The following is a 21,365-nucleotide window of genomic DNA, read 5'->3' on the forward strand; positions in this document are numbered from 1 at the left end:
AATTCAATAATGAAGATTAAAACGCACCCGTCGCCCTCATTAGGCCAAATTACGTCGCGAACACCGATAACGGTCATCCATGATTTCTTTTTTTATTAATTATAGTTATGGATCAATCTTTCTAGAGTTGTTTTTCATAAAAATATTAGGTACATTTATTTGACCAACATTAGGGTCAATCGGGAATATTACAACGGAAAATCTGGTCGTCTCGTTTGGGAACATTGTGGCTACGATTTTGCTCACGTAACTCGATTATCATTTCAATTAAACGAATTGTTTTAATTGATTTAATTTTTTGATGTGCCGGCACGATGATGCGTCGAAGCTTAAATCATCGATGCACGGCTGCCCGAGTGCTTGTCAATGGAAAATGGAAAATATCGTTGCAGTTCGGGGCGGTACCGTTTCACAGGTTGGAAATGAAATTTATTTGCTGCCGGCTCGGTGAAAATACAATCGCGTGTAATTGGCTGAGAACGATGTTTGAATGTTTCTAGGGAAACTGTTGTAGTTCTAATTATGTTTCAAGGCACTGAAAAATATTGGTGTAATTAAGTGGCGGCTAGGGTGGGATTAGCCCCCGCAAAAAATATGGGTTGACCCCTTTATCATTCTTGGATTATAGAATTTTAAAATTCTAATATTCTAAAATTCTAAAATTTCTAAGGTTTCCATACTAGTCATTAGAAAATTAAAAATAATTAGAAATTAAAGCAGTAACACACTGAACAATGCATTCTTCTTCCAAGAATTTCCTCCTTTCCACATTTTATAAAACACAGAAAAGGCATCAGTGTCAATTTTTCAGTCTTCCAAAATGACAATGAATGCCTGTAATGAATATTCATTACAGCACATCAACGTCTCCCTAATTAACAAATTAATCTAACCAGCAGAATTGAGTCTAGTCATTCTAGATACACTCACCTTCTTCCGCTAATCATTCGAGATACATATTCATTTGATTTTACTGGAATAATGAGCAAAAGTCTAATTGTAAGTGAATCGACCGAATTCTCACTGTTTCCTGTATGCTATTTCATCGAGAGTCGGTTTCGATCCCATCCCAGATTGCGGCTCGATTTCTTAGCCAGGATTTTAATTATTCCTGTAATTTTGTATTTCTTTTTATACGGGAAAGTTTCTTTAACGTCACATTCTTAGGCGAACGTAAATGGTCGTGATCTTGAATATTGTAATAATGCTAATGGTAATTCAAACCTAATTTAAATTCAATTCAACAAGTAGCAGCCGTGTTGAAGGATCTATTATTATTAATAAAATTCAACGATCAATTCATAGCACGCGAATAATGGCATAGAATGGTAAAAGGTTGAACAATGATAGAACACTTCTTCAAGGATCAATGATACACGCGGAGATGTAATCGCGATCCTTCGACTCACAGACGATCGTAGATCTCGTAGATCCTTGGGTTTACCGAACGAAGAAGATTACCGATCTTGAGCGATGAATTTAGCTCAATACACCTGACGACCTTTCTTGCTTCCACTCCGTTACCTTCGTGAAAGAATCCTGTCGATCCTCACCGTTACTTCGAACTGCCATCAGGCAATCGCGAACGAAACTACATCGAATCGTTGCAATTTTATATGCATCCTCTGTGCATGTGTCATCTGCTGCACTTGCATTTTGAAATAGTAGGGTAAACTGAAGTTAAGCTAAAAATTTTATTTCAAACAGAAAATTGAAATTTGTTAGGTTCAATTTGAAATAATAAAATAAGGTTCGCATTTCAATTATACTTTATTTAATTAAAATAATTGTTCTCCTTGTTACAGGTAAGTTGCAGTCGATGGTAGTTCTTCGTGCAGTTTCAATCCACTGGGAAAATGCGAAGGGAAACGAATTCAAGGTATTTTCAATTAATAATTATTTTCTTGTTTATTTTACTGTCATTTCGAGTTAAATTAATAACGTTTCTGAATTCGTGCGAAATTCTCTGTTGCCATTTCTTTTTCTATTTTTCTAAAAAGATATTATTTTTATTTTTTAAATTCTAAATACCTCTAATTCTGATGGACCATGTTATATTCACAATTTTAAAAATTATCAAAAATTAAGCTATTGAGTAATTTTGATTAATCATCTACTTGATATTATCACCTATTTTTACTCAGCCTAATACGAATAAGAAAAAGTAAATTTATAAATTGACGTCTGGTCCGATTTTTGCCTGCCTCCATGGTAGCCAAGCAATTTAGAGGGGTCGATTGATAGCACGGCAAAATTGAAAATTGCCATAATTCAGCGGCAGTTACGGTAATATCCAGTAATATCTGCACGCGCGCTCATACGGTATCGTTTCAAGCCGATTTTTATGCTAAACTTCACCACCCATGGGCTTCGATGATGCACGTAACACCTAAGTTTCGCGCGGGCCGAATTACCGCCAGGTAGAAAGTATAGTAATCAAATACTTGATTGCTTTCTAACGTAGAATGGTTGGAGGAGTACTGTTGGCTCTCGGTAGCGATCAGAAACCACTCATTTTTAAACTTATAGCCTGGATCCCTCAATCTTTTTCATTGCTGTCAGAATATCCATGATTTCAGTTCATTAATTTAAATTTAATTTTCGGGTTTCCGCGCACCTTAATAAAATTCTATAAAAATTGCAGTCAAATTCTAAGGATTGGTCATTGAAAATGCAAAACTCCCTTGAATGCACGAATAAAATTTAATATACGCGTTATATTCTGTCTGATAAATTTGAAAAAAAGAAATCTGAGAGTTAAGGTATTATAATGCGACGCCCTGAGTGTCAGGGGAACGATAACGAATTAACCGCGATAGCCGGGATTAATCGTGCCAGTGCCGGCACCAGTCTTATTCCGTGTACGACTGCATCAATCACCCCGAGTCCTGATGCCCTTCCATTATCGTGACGAGTCGGAGATAAGCTATCGCGGCTAATATCGCATCGATCTGGCCGCTTTGCATTTCGATTATGAGCCAGGGCATCGAGAGGGAAGCAACGTAGCTGGTTGTCGCGCAACCGCGGCCTAGATGCGGCTAATTGAAATCTACGACTTTGAACTTGCGATTCGCGGGGCCCAGAGAGTGATATTAACGAGCTAGGATTCTGCTCGTTCCCTACCAATAACCGACGATTTGTCGTGCGATCGCTAATCACTGATTACCCGCGTCTCGGCTAACTAACGTGCCTCCGCTTCTTCCCTTGATTTGTGCATCGGCTAATGCTTCCGTACGTCGAGTCTATTCTGACAAATCTCATTTGCCGATATTGTTAGCTTATCTATGGTGAAATGCAATGTAAAATTTAATTTAAAAAAAAAAATAATCTTTGATTTAAAAATTTTGGGTAATTCTTAAATGCAGGTATGAAAAGTGCATACACAGGTAAAAGTACAAATTTCATAGCTAAGTTTAAAATATTGTATTTGTAAAATTTACCATCAAATAGTAACATTTGTCGATAGACGTCAGTACGCTCGTGGTTCACCCCATCGTGGTGTGGGTGCAACTGCATTCGGTGCAACGTGCATCGCGGCTCTGCTCGATGATTGGTCTCGAAGTACGTACGCAGTAAGCTGGCATCAGACGGTGACGCAGGTCATCGGACATTTTTCGAACACCGGGTACATCGACCTGCCGGTGCCAGACGATGCACCGGTCGTGTGCAATTTGCAGACAGTCCGCGTCGTTGCAACGGTGGGGGACAAAGAGTATTTTTTACTTATCGCCCTACTGGATTTAGCGATGGGCTGGAAAGAGCTCGAGTCACCGTCACCGTGCAACGGAAACTACGAATCCCACTCGAAATTGAATATTTCTTTCTTTTATGGGTTCGCTGATATTTTTGATGCATTCGAAATCGCTTCGGTTCAATGCTGGCTGAAATTTTATGAGACGGATCTATTTTAATTTTGGTAAATTACGATTCTATAATTATACTTTGGAATAATTGCACTTTTATGTATATATAGGTATCATAATTCAAGTCGAACTGCGGATCTTATAGAAATTCTTTTGTATCGAGTACAATTCAATTTTTTTTACTCGTCATAAATCAGTTCTTTTATTCTATATTCTTCAGCAGTCATAAATTGCAAAAATCTCATCGATTTATTCAATTGAAGTCCAGTTTCAAAAAGAACAGTTTCGGTCAATTCACAATACACCTGCAAAATTAAAAATTCTATTCAAAATTTATTATACCTCAGAAGTTTCGAGTCTCGATTCTTCGAGCAATCAAAATTCTACCTGAAATCACGAGCTAATCAATTTAGATTGTCGTAGCAGTTCCACGATTTTTCGTGAAAATTCGCAGAATAACCGCGACGCTATTTCTGCCGCCACTTTTGGATCCCTCGAAAGATGACAGGACGGTATTCCCGATCGAGCGGAGCGCCGTTTTGTGCGTTGAAACGACTCGGCCTGCGCGGATTCTACGTAGGTAGGACGTGTGCATCCGTTCGCATAAGGTGTGCCAACATGTGTGATGCACTTGCACCCACACACGAGCGAACGAAAACGTTAGCTACCGACAGACGTTCCATCGCCAACGACGCCCACCATCGCTAGAAATGCCAAGACTTCTGACAATGAGTCCCGACCCCAGCAGTTCTCATCGCCTGCTCGTGCGCGGCAATAAAAAGGGTTATTTTGAAACGGTAAATATTTAACCCCTTCGGTGCCACGTACTTGACTGATCAAAATGTGGGATCGAAAATTAGGTATCTGTATTTTCTTGAATTTTGGACGTCATAGGAGCTCCATAAATATTTCAATTTAGCATTCTGTAAGAACAAATGCAATTTTGGGCCCTAATTCATAGGGCACGTGGTTATAATTATTAATGCACTTTTTGCTTGCGAATAAATTTGATTTAATTTTATTTAAAATATAGGGACCTGTTAAAGTATAGAAATTTTAATACGGTCCTGAGCCAAACTTAAGAAAATCATTTAATTACACAAAAATGCTTCGACTAAAATTACCTATTATTTTACGGACAAAGTGTGAATGAATTTAATGGTAGAGAAAATCGAGGCTGCCTTTCGAAAACGTCTCGAGCGTGCAAGTGGTATTCTATTTCCGCTCGAGTTTCGGCGCATCAGGGTAAAAGTCGTAGAAAGCGCGCGATTTCCCGTGCTCCTGGGGATCTTTTTAGCGATGACTGAGGTTCTCTGCGAGCGACTTTCACACGTGGGCTTCCTGCAGTCGCAGCCGTCTACCCGTCTAATTATATCTTACTTTGTTTGAGTACAACGCACCTTTTGACACGCGGCCGCCACCTCTTCTCTTTCATCGCCCGTTTCCATCTCTACGCCTCCTCCGCGTTCGAAGATTCGCGCCCCCTTGGAGCCAGGCCAAATCGAACGATCGCTCGTTAAGTCGGCCCGCAAATTAGACGAATCTGTCTCCTAGGTATCAATTGTCAAAATCGATGACAAAATCATCGATAGATCCCGTTAAATAGAAAATTTCTTCAATTCATTTTTCCTATAAGTCTCTAAACTCTTTTAGAATCAACATTCACGAGCTGTTAGAAAATCTCCGCGATTGTCCTGGTCATCGACGGAGGACATCGTAAAGCATCCTGCGCGACCCGCTTTCACTCGCGACTGGAAAAAAAAAATATCCGCGCAGTGACCCACTACCCTCGTGACTCAGTTCCCTACCCCCGCGACAAAAAAAAAAAAAAAACGCAGATGATGAGCCGCGGGTGGAGGAGGCCGATGGGGTGGGAGGATGACGGTGGGATCGAAGTGTTTAACGAGTCCGGCGCACGAACGCGAGGAATAAAATGAGCAGCTAATCGATAGCAGTTCATTGAGTTTCGGGCGTGCACGCGCGTCACGCCTCTCCCTCCAGAACGGATCGAGTCAGCTCTCTCCCCTATGGGTGGTGGTGGCCCTTCAATCGCCTCTTTGTCAGCCCCTCGTTCCCGGCGGCTGGTGCACGTTGACGCCGATCCGCTGGCGTCCCTCGTGCCACCGACGCCGATGACGACGCTCCGTCGAACGAACGGAAGGTCACGTGGCTTATCTTCGGATTTTCTGCGACGTGTCCGCGTCTTACGTGCGCGTCATTCCAGATAGTGGAAGAATTTTAATTTTTTTAATTGATCTTATGGTATTTACAATCGTCTCTATTTCAATCGAATTGAAATTCTTTCGATTATTTTGCAAGGTTCTAATTAAATCTTTCTGTACACTGATAGAGTAACGGTAACCTCGGAAAGGTATGATATAACGAACCAAGATCGTCCATCGTAATCGTCATTAATCTAATTCCTTCGATATCGAAACAAGCGGTTAATCCTTTCATTAAGCCTGGGCTCGTGATATCTCGCGATTTGACGAGTCCGCGTCAGCCTCGAGGAGATCAGCTCGATTGATGAAGAAGACCTTGAACATACCGGGACGACGGACGGTTCGTTAAACCAGGAATGTGTGGGACTTCGTTACGGTGTTCTGGTTCCATTGGTAACGGCCGGCGTCTCGTCAATGACTTAAGGCCGAGAAACGGCTACAAGCGAAGTCCCTCCGGTAGAAACTTTCAACTGGATCTTCTACTTAGCCTTGTTAATAAGTCAGGCTATGCTAATACTTCGCAGGTGTTCCAGCAGTTTTAGCAGGCCATACTCTCTCTCTCCCGTCCTTCGAGGCGGACTTGGGGAACAGCTGCGAATTTGCTCGACAGTCAAGATGCTTCTATCGATCGAGAAAAAGCAGTCGGATCTAAAATTTAACCCTTATCCGGCTGTTCCATTTATGTAGCGCGGACAGACAATCGGAGTTCGTTGAAATGTACAGTACCGAGCATGGGGGTTTTCTCTAAGGAAAATGGTGGTGTAGACTATGGTGGCGCCACCATTCACCATAACCTTTTATACGGAAAAATTTTAATTAATATTTTCTGAGGTGCCCTCCTTTCCTTGTATCGCTATTTTTTCCTAGAAAAGGTTAGCTTATTTGGCAATGTACAGTATCGAGCATGGGAGTCTACTCTAAGGAAAATGGTGGTGTAAACTATGGTGGCTCTACCATTCACCATAACCTATTACATAGGAAAATTTTGTTTAATATTTTTTCCGAGTGATGGAATCTTCTTACCTTATATCGCTATTTTCCCGTAGAAAAGGTTAGCTTATTCGGCAATGTACAGTACCGAGCATGGGAGTCTTTTCTAAGGAAAATGGCGATGTAGGCGAAAGTGGCGCCTCCATTCAACATAACCTTTTACGATGGATGATTTTATTTAATATCTCTAACTAGCTTCTAAAGGAAGTCTTCTCTAAAGAAAAATGAGATTGATCTAAAATTTCAGTTTTATTAAATGAAATTCGTTTATCTTCGGTCGACGTTATCGTGTCGAAAGTCGTTTCCTCGCATCAATCTCGTCGTTCTTCAAGCGACTCCAATTCCATGCCATTTTCCATGTCCTCCTTGGCCACGGCCAGCAGTTTCGAATGACTCCATTCCTATCTAACGTTCCCATCACCGGGAGATAAACTCCTATAAAATCTCGCTGCCGTTTTAAAGGCTTCGCTTGCCTAGCCAGGGCTACCAAAGCCAATATCGTTCTCCATCGCGACGTATAACCCGTTTTCCAGACGGTGCTTGATGCGGCACGCGATATCCTGTCATCCCTTAGCCATTTTCGTGCGAGCCTCGATGACCTGTTAAAGAAAACGTATACGGTACCATTTCTCCTTTCTTATAGACGCTCTATTCACGGTAATGCATTTTTCAGTACCCGCTTCAGGATGTAGAATCTTTCATTCCCTATAAAGAATCTGCTGTTTCTTTAAACATTTACATCGTATAGATTTTGTTTAACATTCACGAAACATGATTCGCGTCGCAGAATTACCAAATATAAAAGAATTTCGATTTCTCGAGCAAATGATTGATTAAACCAGAAACGAATCGGAAAAATAAGATGTGAAAGCATCGAGATGTAGAATGTCTTGGAGATTTCTTGGAACGAGCAAAAACAAGGCCAGACGCTGACGCGTTGGAACCAGTAAAAGTTTAAGCCTCCGTCGTAATTCCACGGGCTGTTATAGCGTCGCGATGCTGATCGTCCCGTGTAAACTACCCCCGCGATCGCGTCGTTTATGCGCCGGTCTGGCGAGAAGAGGTGCTTTAGAGACCTGTAACGAGTCGGCCTCGCGAACAGCACAATGGCTTCAAAGAGAAACGACGATACCCTGCACGCGTCGCGACTAAATGCCGGCATTTTTCACGCAGTCCCTCTGACTGACTCTCCTCGTCGAGAGAAGCTTTACACCTTCTTTGATATTGTTACGTGGTTTTCGGCTTTCGGCCTTTTAGCGAGACGCAAGTGCGCTGGAGAGGGCGAAAAGATGAAGAAGCGTCGAAATAAGTAGTTAATTAACTTTGAATCGTAAACGTAATAAAAATGAAAAGAATAATGGTGAGTAATTTAAAACAGCGCAGAGTAATTTAAAAAATTGTCTAAATTTTAAAAATTCAAATGAATATTTAATATAAAATCGTTTGGAATAATTTTAAGTTCCTTGGGGCCAAACTTCAAGAAATTTCACCTGCTCGAACGCTATTTTTATTCCAAAGTGAAGTATATTTTTGCAATGTACATGGGATGTAATTCAGACCTGAAAATACAAGTAAATCTTTCCGCGAATGTTTCAATAAATTTATTGCTTTTCTACGTTTACATTGAACAGTATTTTTATTCCAAGTACATATATGTAGAAGATATTTTTTCAATACTACGACTAGACTTTAAATTTAGTGGAAATATGTGATAAATATTCCGGTCGATTCTTCTGAATAATTTAATTAGACAAAATTTGTTAAAAATCAGTCAACATCACATTTTAAGTAGAGTAGATATACGTCTACTACAGTTTGATCCAACCGATTCTTTTCTACTTAGTCTTCTTCGATACTATATTATTATTTCTTAGTGTTACAGTAATTTTTCTTTGATAAACTTTGCCGAAAGAGATCACATCGCCCGATGGAAACGGCGTGATAAATTTACGCGGAGTTCCACCTCTCGTCGAAAGGGGCAGCCAACGCGTTAACCCTTTAATTTATGACTACGCCATATCGATTCCACCAACTATACCATCGGAAACACGTCAGAAGTTTCCAGTTCTCGATCGTGGAGAACAGCAGAGGAAAGTTCGAAACGCACGAGGGTCTCTCTTGTCCCAGGCAATTTGGCGCCCGCATGGGCAAACGTATTAGCCGGTTGATTGGTATTCCAAAGATCCACGGTGTGAGAGAGTCGTGGTACTTTCCTTTCCCCGCTTCACGAGCCATAGGATCTTCATCACGGTGTCTGTTATGAATAAGCTCTTAATTCCTTGTAGGGTTCTTGACTCCCACTTCTGGCGTCTCTGGCTCTTTCTGCCCCCCTAGCCCCTCACCCCGCCCTCTTCCTTCACGATCCGAGCCTCAGTTCTCTTCTGCCGACTCTTCTGTCGTCCTCTAGCCCATCGTCGTCCCCGGTCTTCCTCGTCTAACCCCTCGACCCAGGCCGTTCAACGACCCCCACCCCATCTTCTGCCGCCACTTTCTTGGCTTCTCTCCTCGCCGAGGAAAACCGATGTGGCCTGTATCCGCGCAGATGTGCCTAGCGGCTAAGTCTCGTGGTATAATACAACTGGTAGATAAGGTTCTTCAGGGACACGTGGAATCTTCATCGGGTCTTAGATACTTGGCGAGTAGAAACAGATTGTAGAGCGCGACAGGGTGTCGGGAAACTGAGTAGTTTGATGGCGATCATCTAGTACAGTATCGAGCATGGTAGACTTTCCTAGGGAAAATGGATAGCAAAATTCCCCAGGGACATCCCTTGCAACATAGAGCAAGGAAGCCTTGTTTTTTTAAAAAACAGATTATAGATTGCGACAGGGTGTCATGAAACTGGGTAGTTCGATGGCGATCACCTAGTACAGTATTGAGCATGGTGGACTTCCCTAGGGAAAATCGATAAGAAAATTCCCTAGAGGCTTCCCTTACGGTATAGGGCAAGGAGGTCTTGTTTTTTAGAAAACAAATTATAGATTGCGACAGGGTGTCATGAAACTGGGTAGTTCGATGGCGATCATTTAGTACAGTATCGAGCATGGTGGACTTCCCTAGGGAAAATGGGTAGAAAAATTCCCTAAGGACTTTAAATTCTCTTGCGATGTAGAGCAAGATAGACTTATCTATGTTAGATTCTTCCTAAATTCTTCTAAATGGAAGGCTCCCATCATGCCACATAATAGCGGCAAAGAATTTTGAAAAAGGAAATAACGTCACTTGAAGTTTGTTGAACTCCTCAGCGGACACCCCGTATAAGAGAGGGGCCTAACCGTTTTATTTTGGCATGCCGCGAGCAGAGAAAGGAGGAAGAGGATCCTTTTTATTTCACTGGCAGCCAGGCTGGCTATAAGGTATTCTATGACGGTCCGTCGGTTCCAACGGCGCCCCTGCTAAATGGAATACGAGCGGAGACGAGTCGACGGTGCAACGAGAAAGATAAAGAGGAAGCCGGCAAGAAAGAAGCGAGATAGGGAGCAAGAAGAAGACGAAGATGATGATGAAGAAGCAAATGCACGGTGGGAGAGCCAGTGTATAAACTCCCTTTCCTCTTTCGAAACAGCGTCCTCTCTCGGCTAGAATCGTCCCCTACCTCTCAGCAGGACCGCTCCTGCCCCCATTTCTCCTGGCATTGGGGGATTTTTTCGAGGGCTCGGCCAACAGAAAGACACGCGAGAAGGATGGAAAAAGAGAAGAGGCGACTGGTAGTCGCCAGGCTGGCAAGCGTGAGCAAACCGACCGACCGAACCCACACCTACGGGCATCACCGAGGTCGATACACGCTCCGCTCCGCTTTGCTTGCTCCAGGGAGGACACTGAGTCTAACCGAGCGAGGAGGACGAGTTTACGTGCACGCACCAACCAGAAACCCGAGTTGCTCTGTCAAAACGGATCTAAGATGGGCGCGGTATGGTCGCCGGATAAGATAAGCTTAGCAAAAGGGAACTGCTTCGATATTGGAGCGAGTTGTCGCGAGCCAAGTTGATTTGTTGTATACCAGCCAAGGAATTAGCGATTGGGTTCAATGTACAATAACCGTTCGATAATTCACCGTTTTTCAAGATCTAGAGACAGGGAATTACCGAGCATCAGTGACTGTCGAATATTTTTCATTTGAACACCCTGTATATCTATCATTCCGTGTCTCTTTCTCCATCGAGAGCCTTCTTTGTCCGAGTTTCTCTTAGCTTTTCGCGGACCAAAGAGTTGAGAAAAGAAGACGCTCCTGTCGGTTGGGAGAAGGACAGAGGCTCTTTATTAGACACTGAGAAACCGATTCCCCTCGAGGGCAATTAACGAAGTACAAAACGAAGGTACCTCTCGATTTATGGATTGGACGTTGGAGAGCCGATCGAGTCCCCCCTCCTTCGCGCATTGTGCTCCCTGTCCGGCTAAAGTGTCCCCGATGGCTCAATCTTGACGACCCGCCCCGAAACTACGGCCGATCGATTATCGAAGACACGGCCCCCGCAAACCTGATCGAGGGCTGTTCATCATCCGAGCGTGGCGGATGCGTTGTCGCTTTGAGATCTGCCTGATGCTTCCTCTCGAGATAGCCTTGATGGACTGTCTTACGGTATGGCTTCACTCGACAATGTCAAGTTAATACTTGAAATAGTCACGTGTTTCAGAGAGACTCTAATGAGAAATCATTTTTATGGATAATGGTAAGGGTGAATTTCTATTTGATTTTCTAGAAGTGTGGGAGGACCTAAAAATTTCGGGTATTCGAATATTGGGATTCGCTCTGCACTGCCGGGTCGGGTCAAGCTTGCATTATTTGGATCGCGTCGAGGATGCACTTTGTGGATTGCATCCACCGTTCAGGACGGGTCGAATTGGGTCGGATCTTCACTATTTTTTGGGTCGAGTCGGGTCGGATCTGCACTTTCAAAACTATAAATATTTTTACCAAAATCCGAATATTCCGCATATTCAATTGAATCAAGTCTGGAATTATTTATATTGCCTCAGAATTTCCAAAATTTGAAAAAATGTGTTTCCGTATTCCAAGAACCCTATCCGATCCCAGTACCGAGTACCCGAAATTTTTCATAGAAATTCATCGACTTATCTATATTTCCTCAACGTTTCCAACAAACAAAGCGTCAAAAGATCTTTCGGATGAAATTCATCTTCATCCCGGTACTCGGTTACCGTTCGCCGATCCGCGTCGCGATTTATGAAGCCGGTTCGCGACTCCGTTTGTCCCGTTATCGAGCACCGGTCGGTAGAAAGAAAGAAGCAAAGGGCAATCGCTGATAACCAACAGGGCCACGTGAGCAGAGTTTGACCTCTGGCATCGTTTGCTTTTTTTTTCTTTCCGCTTCGTTTCGACGCGCGCAGACGGTATCAGCGAGGACGAGCTGCTCTCGCGATCTCTTACTTTTCGAGGTCCCCCGTGTCACCGCCCCTCTTGTTTGGTCAACCAGCTCAAGGACAGGCTGTTCTGATTGTCAGGCAAACCTGCAACACGTGGCCAATCTCTGAGAATGGTTGTCCTGCTGTCTCTTGCGAGATTTCTTCATCGAATCGTCCCGATAGAACAGTGAAATAATGTTTCTTCTCGCAGAAAGTCTCGAAAAATTATTTTCTAAATCATGAAAATTTTATGCTCCTCATATTTCTGAGATTTTTCTTCATTTCACTTCTCTTTCGGTATATCATTTCCTTCAGCCTCGGTTTTCACCTCTTTTCCCTTACCTTTGGCCCTCTGATTTCCCTCTCACCCTATTAGCCTCATCAGTCTTCCCTTCCTTTCCTTTTCTTTCATTTTTGAACGCCCACTTGCTGTCTCCCTTCCTCCATCAAACTCTTTGACTCTCATTACCCTCTTTTCTTGCATCGACTCTCTCATTTTCTCTTTACAGAGCCTCCACAGTTAGTCTCTCTCTTTCCTCTCTTTCTCACTCGCTCTGTCTCTTCAACGTCCTCTCGTTCCTCGTGGAGGCGAGACGGGCCTCCTCCTCGCAGAGCGTACGCGTCATCGCCAAGTACAATAATATTCCCTTGGCAGGCTTGGCTTGGCTCCTTTCGCATGCGAGTTTCAGCTCGAGGGGCCCTCGACTCTTGTGTCGAGCACAGACAAGCTTCCTCGATGGGCAAGACGGATTTTCGAGGTCCCTGCTACAACTAAAAGGGTTGCCTCCACCGAATAACCGGGACACACGTTTTATCCGCCACGAAATATCTTTTGTAACAAGAAATCCTGTTACCTTGCACCGTTTTTTAGCTTGCATACTCATTTAATTGCAGCCTATTTTAATTAAAAATTGATTTACTTTGAATATTTCTTATTACAATTACCATGGTAGTCTGCAGCAACTGATTTTACCAGGAAATCTACAGTTACACTAATATACTATCTCTTCACTTTCACAACTTGACACCCACAACTGTTCGTTTCAAAGTGCATAAATCCTCGGTGCCTACGTAATAGCATAATTTTTCAATTGTCCTTCCCCGAGAGTAGGCAACATTTCAACTATGTTGTTCACTGTTTATAATTCTCCAGTTGTGTTTCTCGGGGCCCGTAACCCTTCGACCATCCCACTACGAACAGATAACCATCTGATTCGTGGGGAAAGACTCGGTGAAATGGAAAAAAAATTGCATAGTTGATAAGCGAACGTTGATATCAGATGAGTGTCCATCTTCATGGTACTAGCCTTTCCTCGACGGTGTCAATTAACGCGGCACGATTAGATTTTTTTATATTAGATTTATTATATGTCTGGTTAAAAATTAGCATGAAAATTTATATCTGGAAACCTCATCGATGCATCGTGCTTAATTTGAAAGAAAATTAAATCAGTCTGATTTTTATACCCTGGAATTTCCTGTGAATCTTTTTTAACCCTTTGAAAATTAAATACACAGGATGGAAAAATATTTTATTTCATTTCTTAGGAAGATATTTATTTATTCTTTTTATAAAGGACCTGTTATACGATGTATGAGGTAATTAAGAAAGCATTAGAGTAAAAATTAAAGACGACTGTTTTCTAACGATCGAATTCAAGGATCTTATAGCGATTCGTAGTTAAGAGGATCTAAATGATCGGCATTAATCGGTTTATCGCGTGTGTTTCAACGTTTCCCTGTCATTTGGACTTCTCGTTAACGTCATTATCATCGAATCGATCCCACGTGTCTGTATCTCTCTTGCGCGTGGGAGTCGTGAAAGAAAATGAAGCTGAGTACACGCGGATGAGGAGGAGAATAAAATATTTTATTCTTAGAAAGTTTAATTATTCTACTTTTTGATGGATGATACTTAATCAGACAGATTGCACACTAAATTTTCCACTCAAATTTTTCCTGTTTCTTTTCTTTTTTCATATGGTAGAAATGATCAGTACACTCAACGATGACTGACTATGATCACCCTTAATAATGAAGGGGTTTATTAATCAATTGATTTACCATGTACACTCACTGTTGGCAACGGTAAAAAGGTATCAAATCATAGAATTATGGAATTGGGTAAGTGGCGAAAATGTCGAGGAGATGAAGAAAATTGCATACTCCCTGCTCGTGGCGCGATACGCGACTGAAGAGGACGAATCGAACGCGTCCACGCGGCGGAACCGAATAGAGTAGGGCGCGTGCTCGAAACGACGCTCTATTCTCTCTTCCTCTTTTTCGTTCGCTCGTTCTTCGGGTTCTCATCCTCCGCGACTCAGCGCCGCGAAAACTCGAACAGCTGATATACTTCGCACGCAAGAATACACGTGTTCCTCGAAAGATATACTATCGCGACCGGAATACGACGACTTGCGAAATAAACGTAAATAAATTTGACCCATACACTGAACAATTTAATAAATTCGAACTCTCTTGGATAGATTTTATAAATAAAAATTAATTTCACGCGAAATAGAAATTAAAAAATTTTCAGATCAATAATTTTGATTTATCTAATTGCATTTCCGGTTGAAAGAAACATATTCCACATGCACGATTGCACAACCCGTTCCACCCCGGGAATAATGGACGCGTTACACGGCCGAGGATTCAGAGAAACACGAACGGTCTGGATGGACGAACAACTGGACGGATGGACGGACAGACAAACGAATGGGAGACTGTTACACCCAATTGTCCCTCGTTGTGCGAGGGTCAAGTAAGGTAGCCAACCGGCCACGCTGTGCACCGTTGTTATCCGTGACTGGTGCTGGATAAACTGCAGACCGGCTCGAAAATACAGCGACAACCCGGTGGGAAAACGTCGACGTTACTTGACGATATCGTCACGCTTGTTGCCTGATATAGAAACGGCCAACGACGACGTATAGTCGGTGGAAGAAATATAATGTGCAGGTTCAAACGGTGACATAGATAGAGATTTATCATCACGTTATATTTCTATGTGGACTGTACACCCTTATTTCCCTGCATATCTTTAAAATTTATTTTTCGTCTATATCGCTTCCATCAACTATATTTAATTAAAGAAGTTGCTAGCACTTTCATTTTATTTAATTGATATTTTTCTAATTTTTGAAAATTAATATTTTTATTCTTCAAGGTATTCAATTTTCAAAAGAAAATTTTCTCTTTTCTTTTTTCTCTACAGTGTTATATTCAACAAGGAGGAAATTTTATAAACGTCTATAAAAATTACAAAATTCATGATAGGTAAATTAAACAATCATTTGCAAAAGTCAAACTATAGACCAGTTGATCGTCTAAAAATTCATGAAAGTAAGCCCATTCCATTCCGCAGATCGTGTTTCGTCATCAGCTAAAGATCACCAGCGTGCTCCCATCGCGAGTGGAAAATTTTCCACGTCCATGTCCACGGTTCCCATCGTCCCTTATCACCTGTGCAGTTGACCAACGATCATCGACACCGCGATAACGCGATCTCTCCGGTCGTTTTTCCGCGGATCGTTCGACGTTCTTCCCGTCTGGCCGACCGCCTCCGTCGGATCTTTCTTTCTGGCCTTTCTTTTTTTGGGCCGCACACGTGTGAGGTTATCCCTGCGATGGTGACCCCGACGTCCTCTCCTCCTACTCCCCCGACTGCCTTACGAATCGGACGAGCTCCGACCATCATCGCGGATCCCCCTGACGCAACCTGAACACGCCGCTTTGAAGCATTCGTTCCCGATGACGTCAGGCCGGCTCCTCCATTCCTCTTCGCTCCTCTTCATCTTCCTCGCGTGCAACCACGAATTATACTCCGAAACAGGCGCGACGATCGGTATCCTTGGCCTGCCATAAAGATCCGTCCTCCCGCAACGAAACCGTACGTTTCTATCTGTTTTTGTCAGACGATGATGTCTCGCAGGTGCGTCATTTTAGCCATTTTTCTGTTCCTTCCTGCAGCCTAGTCTGCGTTGATCAAATAACCACGGTAGCTCTATAATTTCCCGTTTTCAGAGCTCTAGAAATGGGCTTTTCTAAGAAACGGTCAGATATCGTGCGGCTATTTATCTATGACAGAGAGTGGGGCTGTTTCTAATGGAGCATTCTATGGGGAGAAATTATCGAATGGTCACTGTAATGTAGTAAGTAGCCAAGGATATTTATAATCAGAAATGTCACTTTGCGATTTACGAGTTAAAAGAGCAGAAGCGATCCTTTGTTGCGTCCCACATTTCCAAGATTAAACGCGAGGAGCCGGGCCGAATATGGTTGAAGAAACGATAAAAATCCGTTTCGACTGTTGAAAATGGAGAAAGAAAGAGGCATGCGCGCAAGGGCGTGTAGCGTCGTTCCTGAGGTAAATTACCGATGACCTTGAGATCCGTTCACCGCTGGAGCACCCGTGTATTTATAGGCCGCCGGATTTGGTAGGCAAATGAGCCGAAATTGAGAGAGGAGGTAGAGACGAGGGAGGAGAGAAAGACCAACGGAGAGAGGAATCGACGATAGGTGTTTCTCTCGACCCAGCCAAAACACACGGCCCCTGAAATCATCGGTAGGCCACAATCATTTCCCCATTATCCCGAGAGCCAGCCAGAAGAGCTAACTAAATCAACCATCAGAACGATTTCCGACCATTCCGACCGTTCTAATGGTCCAATTTCTTTTTATTTCTTGGCAAATCTACGCGGCGAACAAACTGTGACCTTTCGTAAGCGATTTACGACCGTACCTGTTGTGCACGAAGAATGTTTAAATCCTTTTTTAGCTTCTTCAGGGAGATACTTTGAAATATGGGGAACTTTTGACGAGGTTAATGAGTTATTAAAAATAAGAATCAGAAGCTATTCTAGCTATATATCTTGTCTAGGAAATATGGCGATATAGAGAAAGAAACTTCCACCACTCGCTATAGTAACTTGCACTTATAAAAAGTACTAGATCAATCTTTCCCGAGTGGTGGCGCCACCTTCGCCTACGCCGCCATTTTCCCTGGGGCAGTCCGCCATTCTAGCTATATATCTTGTCTAGGGAAAATGGCGATATAGAGAAAGAAACTTCCACCACTCGCTATAGTAACTTGCACTTATAAAAAGTACTAGATCAATCTTTCCCGAGTGGTGGCGCCACCTTCGCCTACGCCGCCATTTTCCCTAGAGCAGTCCGCCATGCGCGGTACTGTACGCGGAACCATCTTATTGAGATTAAGCCGCTGGCACGGGAGAAAACTCCTGAAGGACTCTGTAAGATAGCACGATACATCCTTTAATAACAAATCTATCATCATTCCCTAGAATTTCTGACCGCCGCGACGGCATTTAGCCTACTATTAGCCAACGATCATCGGAATCAATAAAATTCGATGAGTACATACAAGATCGCGACGAAGCTAACTGAGCTCGGTCGCGTGACTTCGGCGCACAATTCATCGCGCTGATCCACGGCGTTCCAAGACAAAAGGCAATCGTCGGGGCCGATCTCGCGGAGTGTCCGACCGGTTGCCAGCCGCTGATTGGTCGGACACCGGCTACTGGACCCGGTTGACCCCTAACCCCGGCAACTCGCTCGGCCTTATCGTCTGGAATTGCCGTGTTGGTGGCGAGTTGGTACAACAACGAACGCGCGCCTGCCACGCACACGCGTCCCCGCGTTTTATGACCGCGTACCCGCACGGTGGGAGCGGAATTCTGTGCTGAGCGACAAACAATTGCCGCCAAGTGGCTTAATTGCAGTCAACTAAACAAATGTTCCAACCGTATCTCCCTGACCGTGTGCGGCTCTCTCTCTCTCTCCCCCTATCTCACCCTCCCTCTTCGGGCAATTTCTTTCTCCGTAACCCGTGTTTTAGGTCCACCCGACAACGTGTACCCGTATCTCTCTCTTTCTTTTTCCTCTTCGTGCTTTTTTAACCTTCTCTCGTTTTCTTCGTGGAAGAGCTCTTTACGTGAGAATCAGAGGAGGGCATCGTTTCACGGGATTCGTTGCCGAGCCGGACAGTATGACACGGTTTGTCATCCCGTTAATGTACATGACAAATACAGATCTTGGGGTGAGAGTTGAAACCACTACATTAGCGGACGGGTGTGAATGTACGTGAAACAGGGAGGCTCCGTGTCATCCCCATCGTAGGTATCTCTCATCAGATCTATTTCGAGTGTTTGCAAGAACAATTGTCGGGACCGGTTGACTTTTTATCGTTGGAAATGTGATTTATGTAGGATCTGAAGTAGTATACCGTGTATAAGTAACGCGTTAATGCTTCCAGCGTCGATGTCATCTTATGACGCCATGCATTTCGGTTTTTACGGTTTGAAAAATCGGTCCAACGGCTATTTTCATCCTAGAAAGTCCGCGCCAGGATACGGTAGAACGGGCTCATGAAATCGTTAACTCGACGCTTCCTCCTGGCGTTAAACGACCAGCCGGGGCGAGTCTGGTCCCCTCATTTTTCTCCGGTGCTTCTTGTTGCCGGCCTCGAAGACGAGCACCGCTCCCGGCTCGTTTCTCATTCGGCATGCTACGTTCCGTCGTAGGTGTATACGGCCGACTGGCCGTGCGCTCGGCGAGATTCCCATTTATCAGGGTACATCCGCCGGAAGTGGGGCGACCCGTGCGTAGGTGAGACGGGGAGAAAGAGAGAAGACAAACGGCCGGGAGAGAGAAAGCCAGAGGACATTGTTCATTAGTACCTGCGACCTTAGGATACCTCGGCCCCAGCCGTCGCATGATTTACGAGTCGCTTTAGGCTGCGGGCCCCCAACGATCGCACGCCCCTGCCTAAGAATCTTTCACCCTTTCTCTAAGAAATTCTCCTTAACTCTTTCGCGATCGCTCCTAAATATAATCAATTCATAAAATATAGAAATCGTTGAAAAAATGTCATATTGGAAGAATCGAAAATGGTTTATATATAAAACGTGAAAAAGACCCCGGAAAATCGGGAAAGTCAATCGATCACCGACCGCATCGGTATTATATTAAATTCTTAATAAAAGATTCTTAAAATAACCGGCGTCATTGGAAGTCGGAGCAGCAGCTCGACGATAAAGATACGAGTCGTTGGCCAATAAATTCCATCGATTATTAAAACACACTTCCTGGCCAGCTGACGATCGCCCGTCGCCGCGATTACGAGGCGGAATGCGCGGGAGTATTGTAACGAGACTATCGGTATCTCGAGCATTGTTCGAGCGACGAAACGTTTCTTGGGCGATTTCCCAGGATCGAGGAAACGGGAATAGTAAATCATTGGCCTGTCGCTATTCAAAGGAAGTATTCGTGTCAATGGTCGCCTTTCTTTTCTTTTTCCTTTTTTTTTTCTCTCTCCTTTCGTTTCAGAACGAAGATTGTGCAATCGACGTGATGCCAGTGGGCGGAAAGATTGATCGCCGCGTAGATCGAGTAAATGGGTTAATGGATTCATCTTTTACTCGCGATCTGGACTATCAATTCGCGGGACTCTCGTGTCGGCTTACCAACCCCTTTTAATTGTTCGCCTCGCGTTTCAAGATTAATGAACTTGAATTATAATTGCGTGGGTACGTCTCGACGATCCGAAGGACTTTGATGGATGGATGTTGATTTAAATGATCCTAGGCGAACGCGTGTTAAAGGATGGTGGAATGTCTTTATTTCTTGTTACGCTTGATGCAAATGATATTTTCGTATGGTAACTAAAGTCGACACTTCTCTCGCGGACTTTGTACGCATTCCCCCGATCGATTTTCCAATGGAACGTTATATTTTCAAGATTCTTCCGTCCTCCGATTCGGTTCAGCTGCGATACCGGCCACGCATGGCACGGTCGGAATTTCTCGGTTACATCAGCGGCACTTTTTGCGCGACTCGGAGGACGGTATGCGCGTACAAGTCGGTCGCCGTTCGTCCTACAACAACGGGCAAAGTTGCGACCGGTATCAATTGGCCGTGCTCTCCGCACGGTATACCGGTCGACCTTCTGCAGTTGCAACACGAGACCTGACACAGATAGGAGAGACCCGTTCAAGTCGGCCCGTCGTCGGACCAGGCATACGTCTTGCGCGCACGCCTTGCGAAACCGACGGCCGTTCGTTTCAACGGGAAACCCTGACGACGAGGGAAGGTTCGTTCAATGGTGCCGCGTAAAACGATCATGGCAGGCTGCTCGTGAACGTTGAATCACGCGCCTAGGATCATTGGCGTAACTAGGATTTTTCCTTAGGGAAATTAGCTAGCAAAGTGTTACCTGAAGCGACCAATCATGGCGATCGCCGGTGATATCAATGCCTGGTTGTATTCATTAAGGCAGCTTTCGGTTTTTCTTCGGTGTGATTGGGTTCCGAAATATAATGTAATTGAAAATTATGAAATGTAGCGGTGTTTAAATTTTAATTTTAATAGAGACTAATTTTGGAGCCGAAAAATTAATTCCGATTTCGCATCGACTCCGTTATATTTCCGAGCGTAATCGATTCGAGATCGTTATAGTATAGTTAGGTTCGGTGATATAATATGATTATAAATTAAAATGTGAAACATAGCAGTGTCTGAATTTTAATTTTAATAGAAGCTCTTCAATTTTTCAACCGAAAAATTAATTATAATTTCGCATCGACTGCGCTATATCTCCGAGCCCAACTATACAGCATCGATCCAAGATTCTTGACGTGCCTGAATCCCGTCTCTCACGGCACGTCGCCGAGACGAGGCGTAAGTAATTTGCGTACGGACGAACCGCAAGCCACCGCCGCAAGCCACCTCTCGATCCGGGACAATAAAGTCCACGGCCGTTCCGTGGGTGTGCGGAAAGTCTGCCGGTGTGTTTCTTCGTGTCGCAATCGCGAGGACAATCGCGATTCTATGAAACGCGTGCACGATTGACTACGGGATCGAGAAGTCCGGCTCTGATTTCTGGCTGTCATTCGACTCATTTACA

The 21,365-nt window shown here is 43.7% G+C and overlaps 1 protein-coding gene across 7 annotated transcripts in view; it reads left to right on the forward strand.

Annotated features, from left to right (window-relative positions):
* Window positions 1-21,365, forward strand: part of LOC117605063 (nucleolar protein 4-like) — a 116,641-nt gene that overhangs the window by 73,096 nt on the left and 22,180 nt on the right. For 4 of the 7 annotated variants that reach the window (XM_034325887.2, XM_034325889.2, XM_034325886.2 and 1 more), the window contains exon 2: window positions 1,806-1,879. The exons of the other annotated variants lie outside the window; for them this stretch is intronic. In XM_034325887.2, coding sequence (XP_034181778.1) covers window positions 1,820-1,879 — 60 coding nt within the window. In that variant the 5' untranslated portion in view covers window positions 1,806-1,819. The remainder of the gene's footprint in view (window positions 1-1,805; window positions 1,880-21,365) is intronic. 7 annotated transcript variants of the gene reach the window in all.

Source organism: Osmia lignaria, chromosome 5 (assembly GCF_051020975.1).
Source record: "Osmia lignaria lignaria isolate PbOS001 chromosome 5, iyOsmLign1, whole genome shotgun sequence".
Lineage (NCBI taxonomy): Eukaryota > Metazoa > Arthropoda > Insecta > Hymenoptera > Megachilidae > Osmia > Osmia lignaria.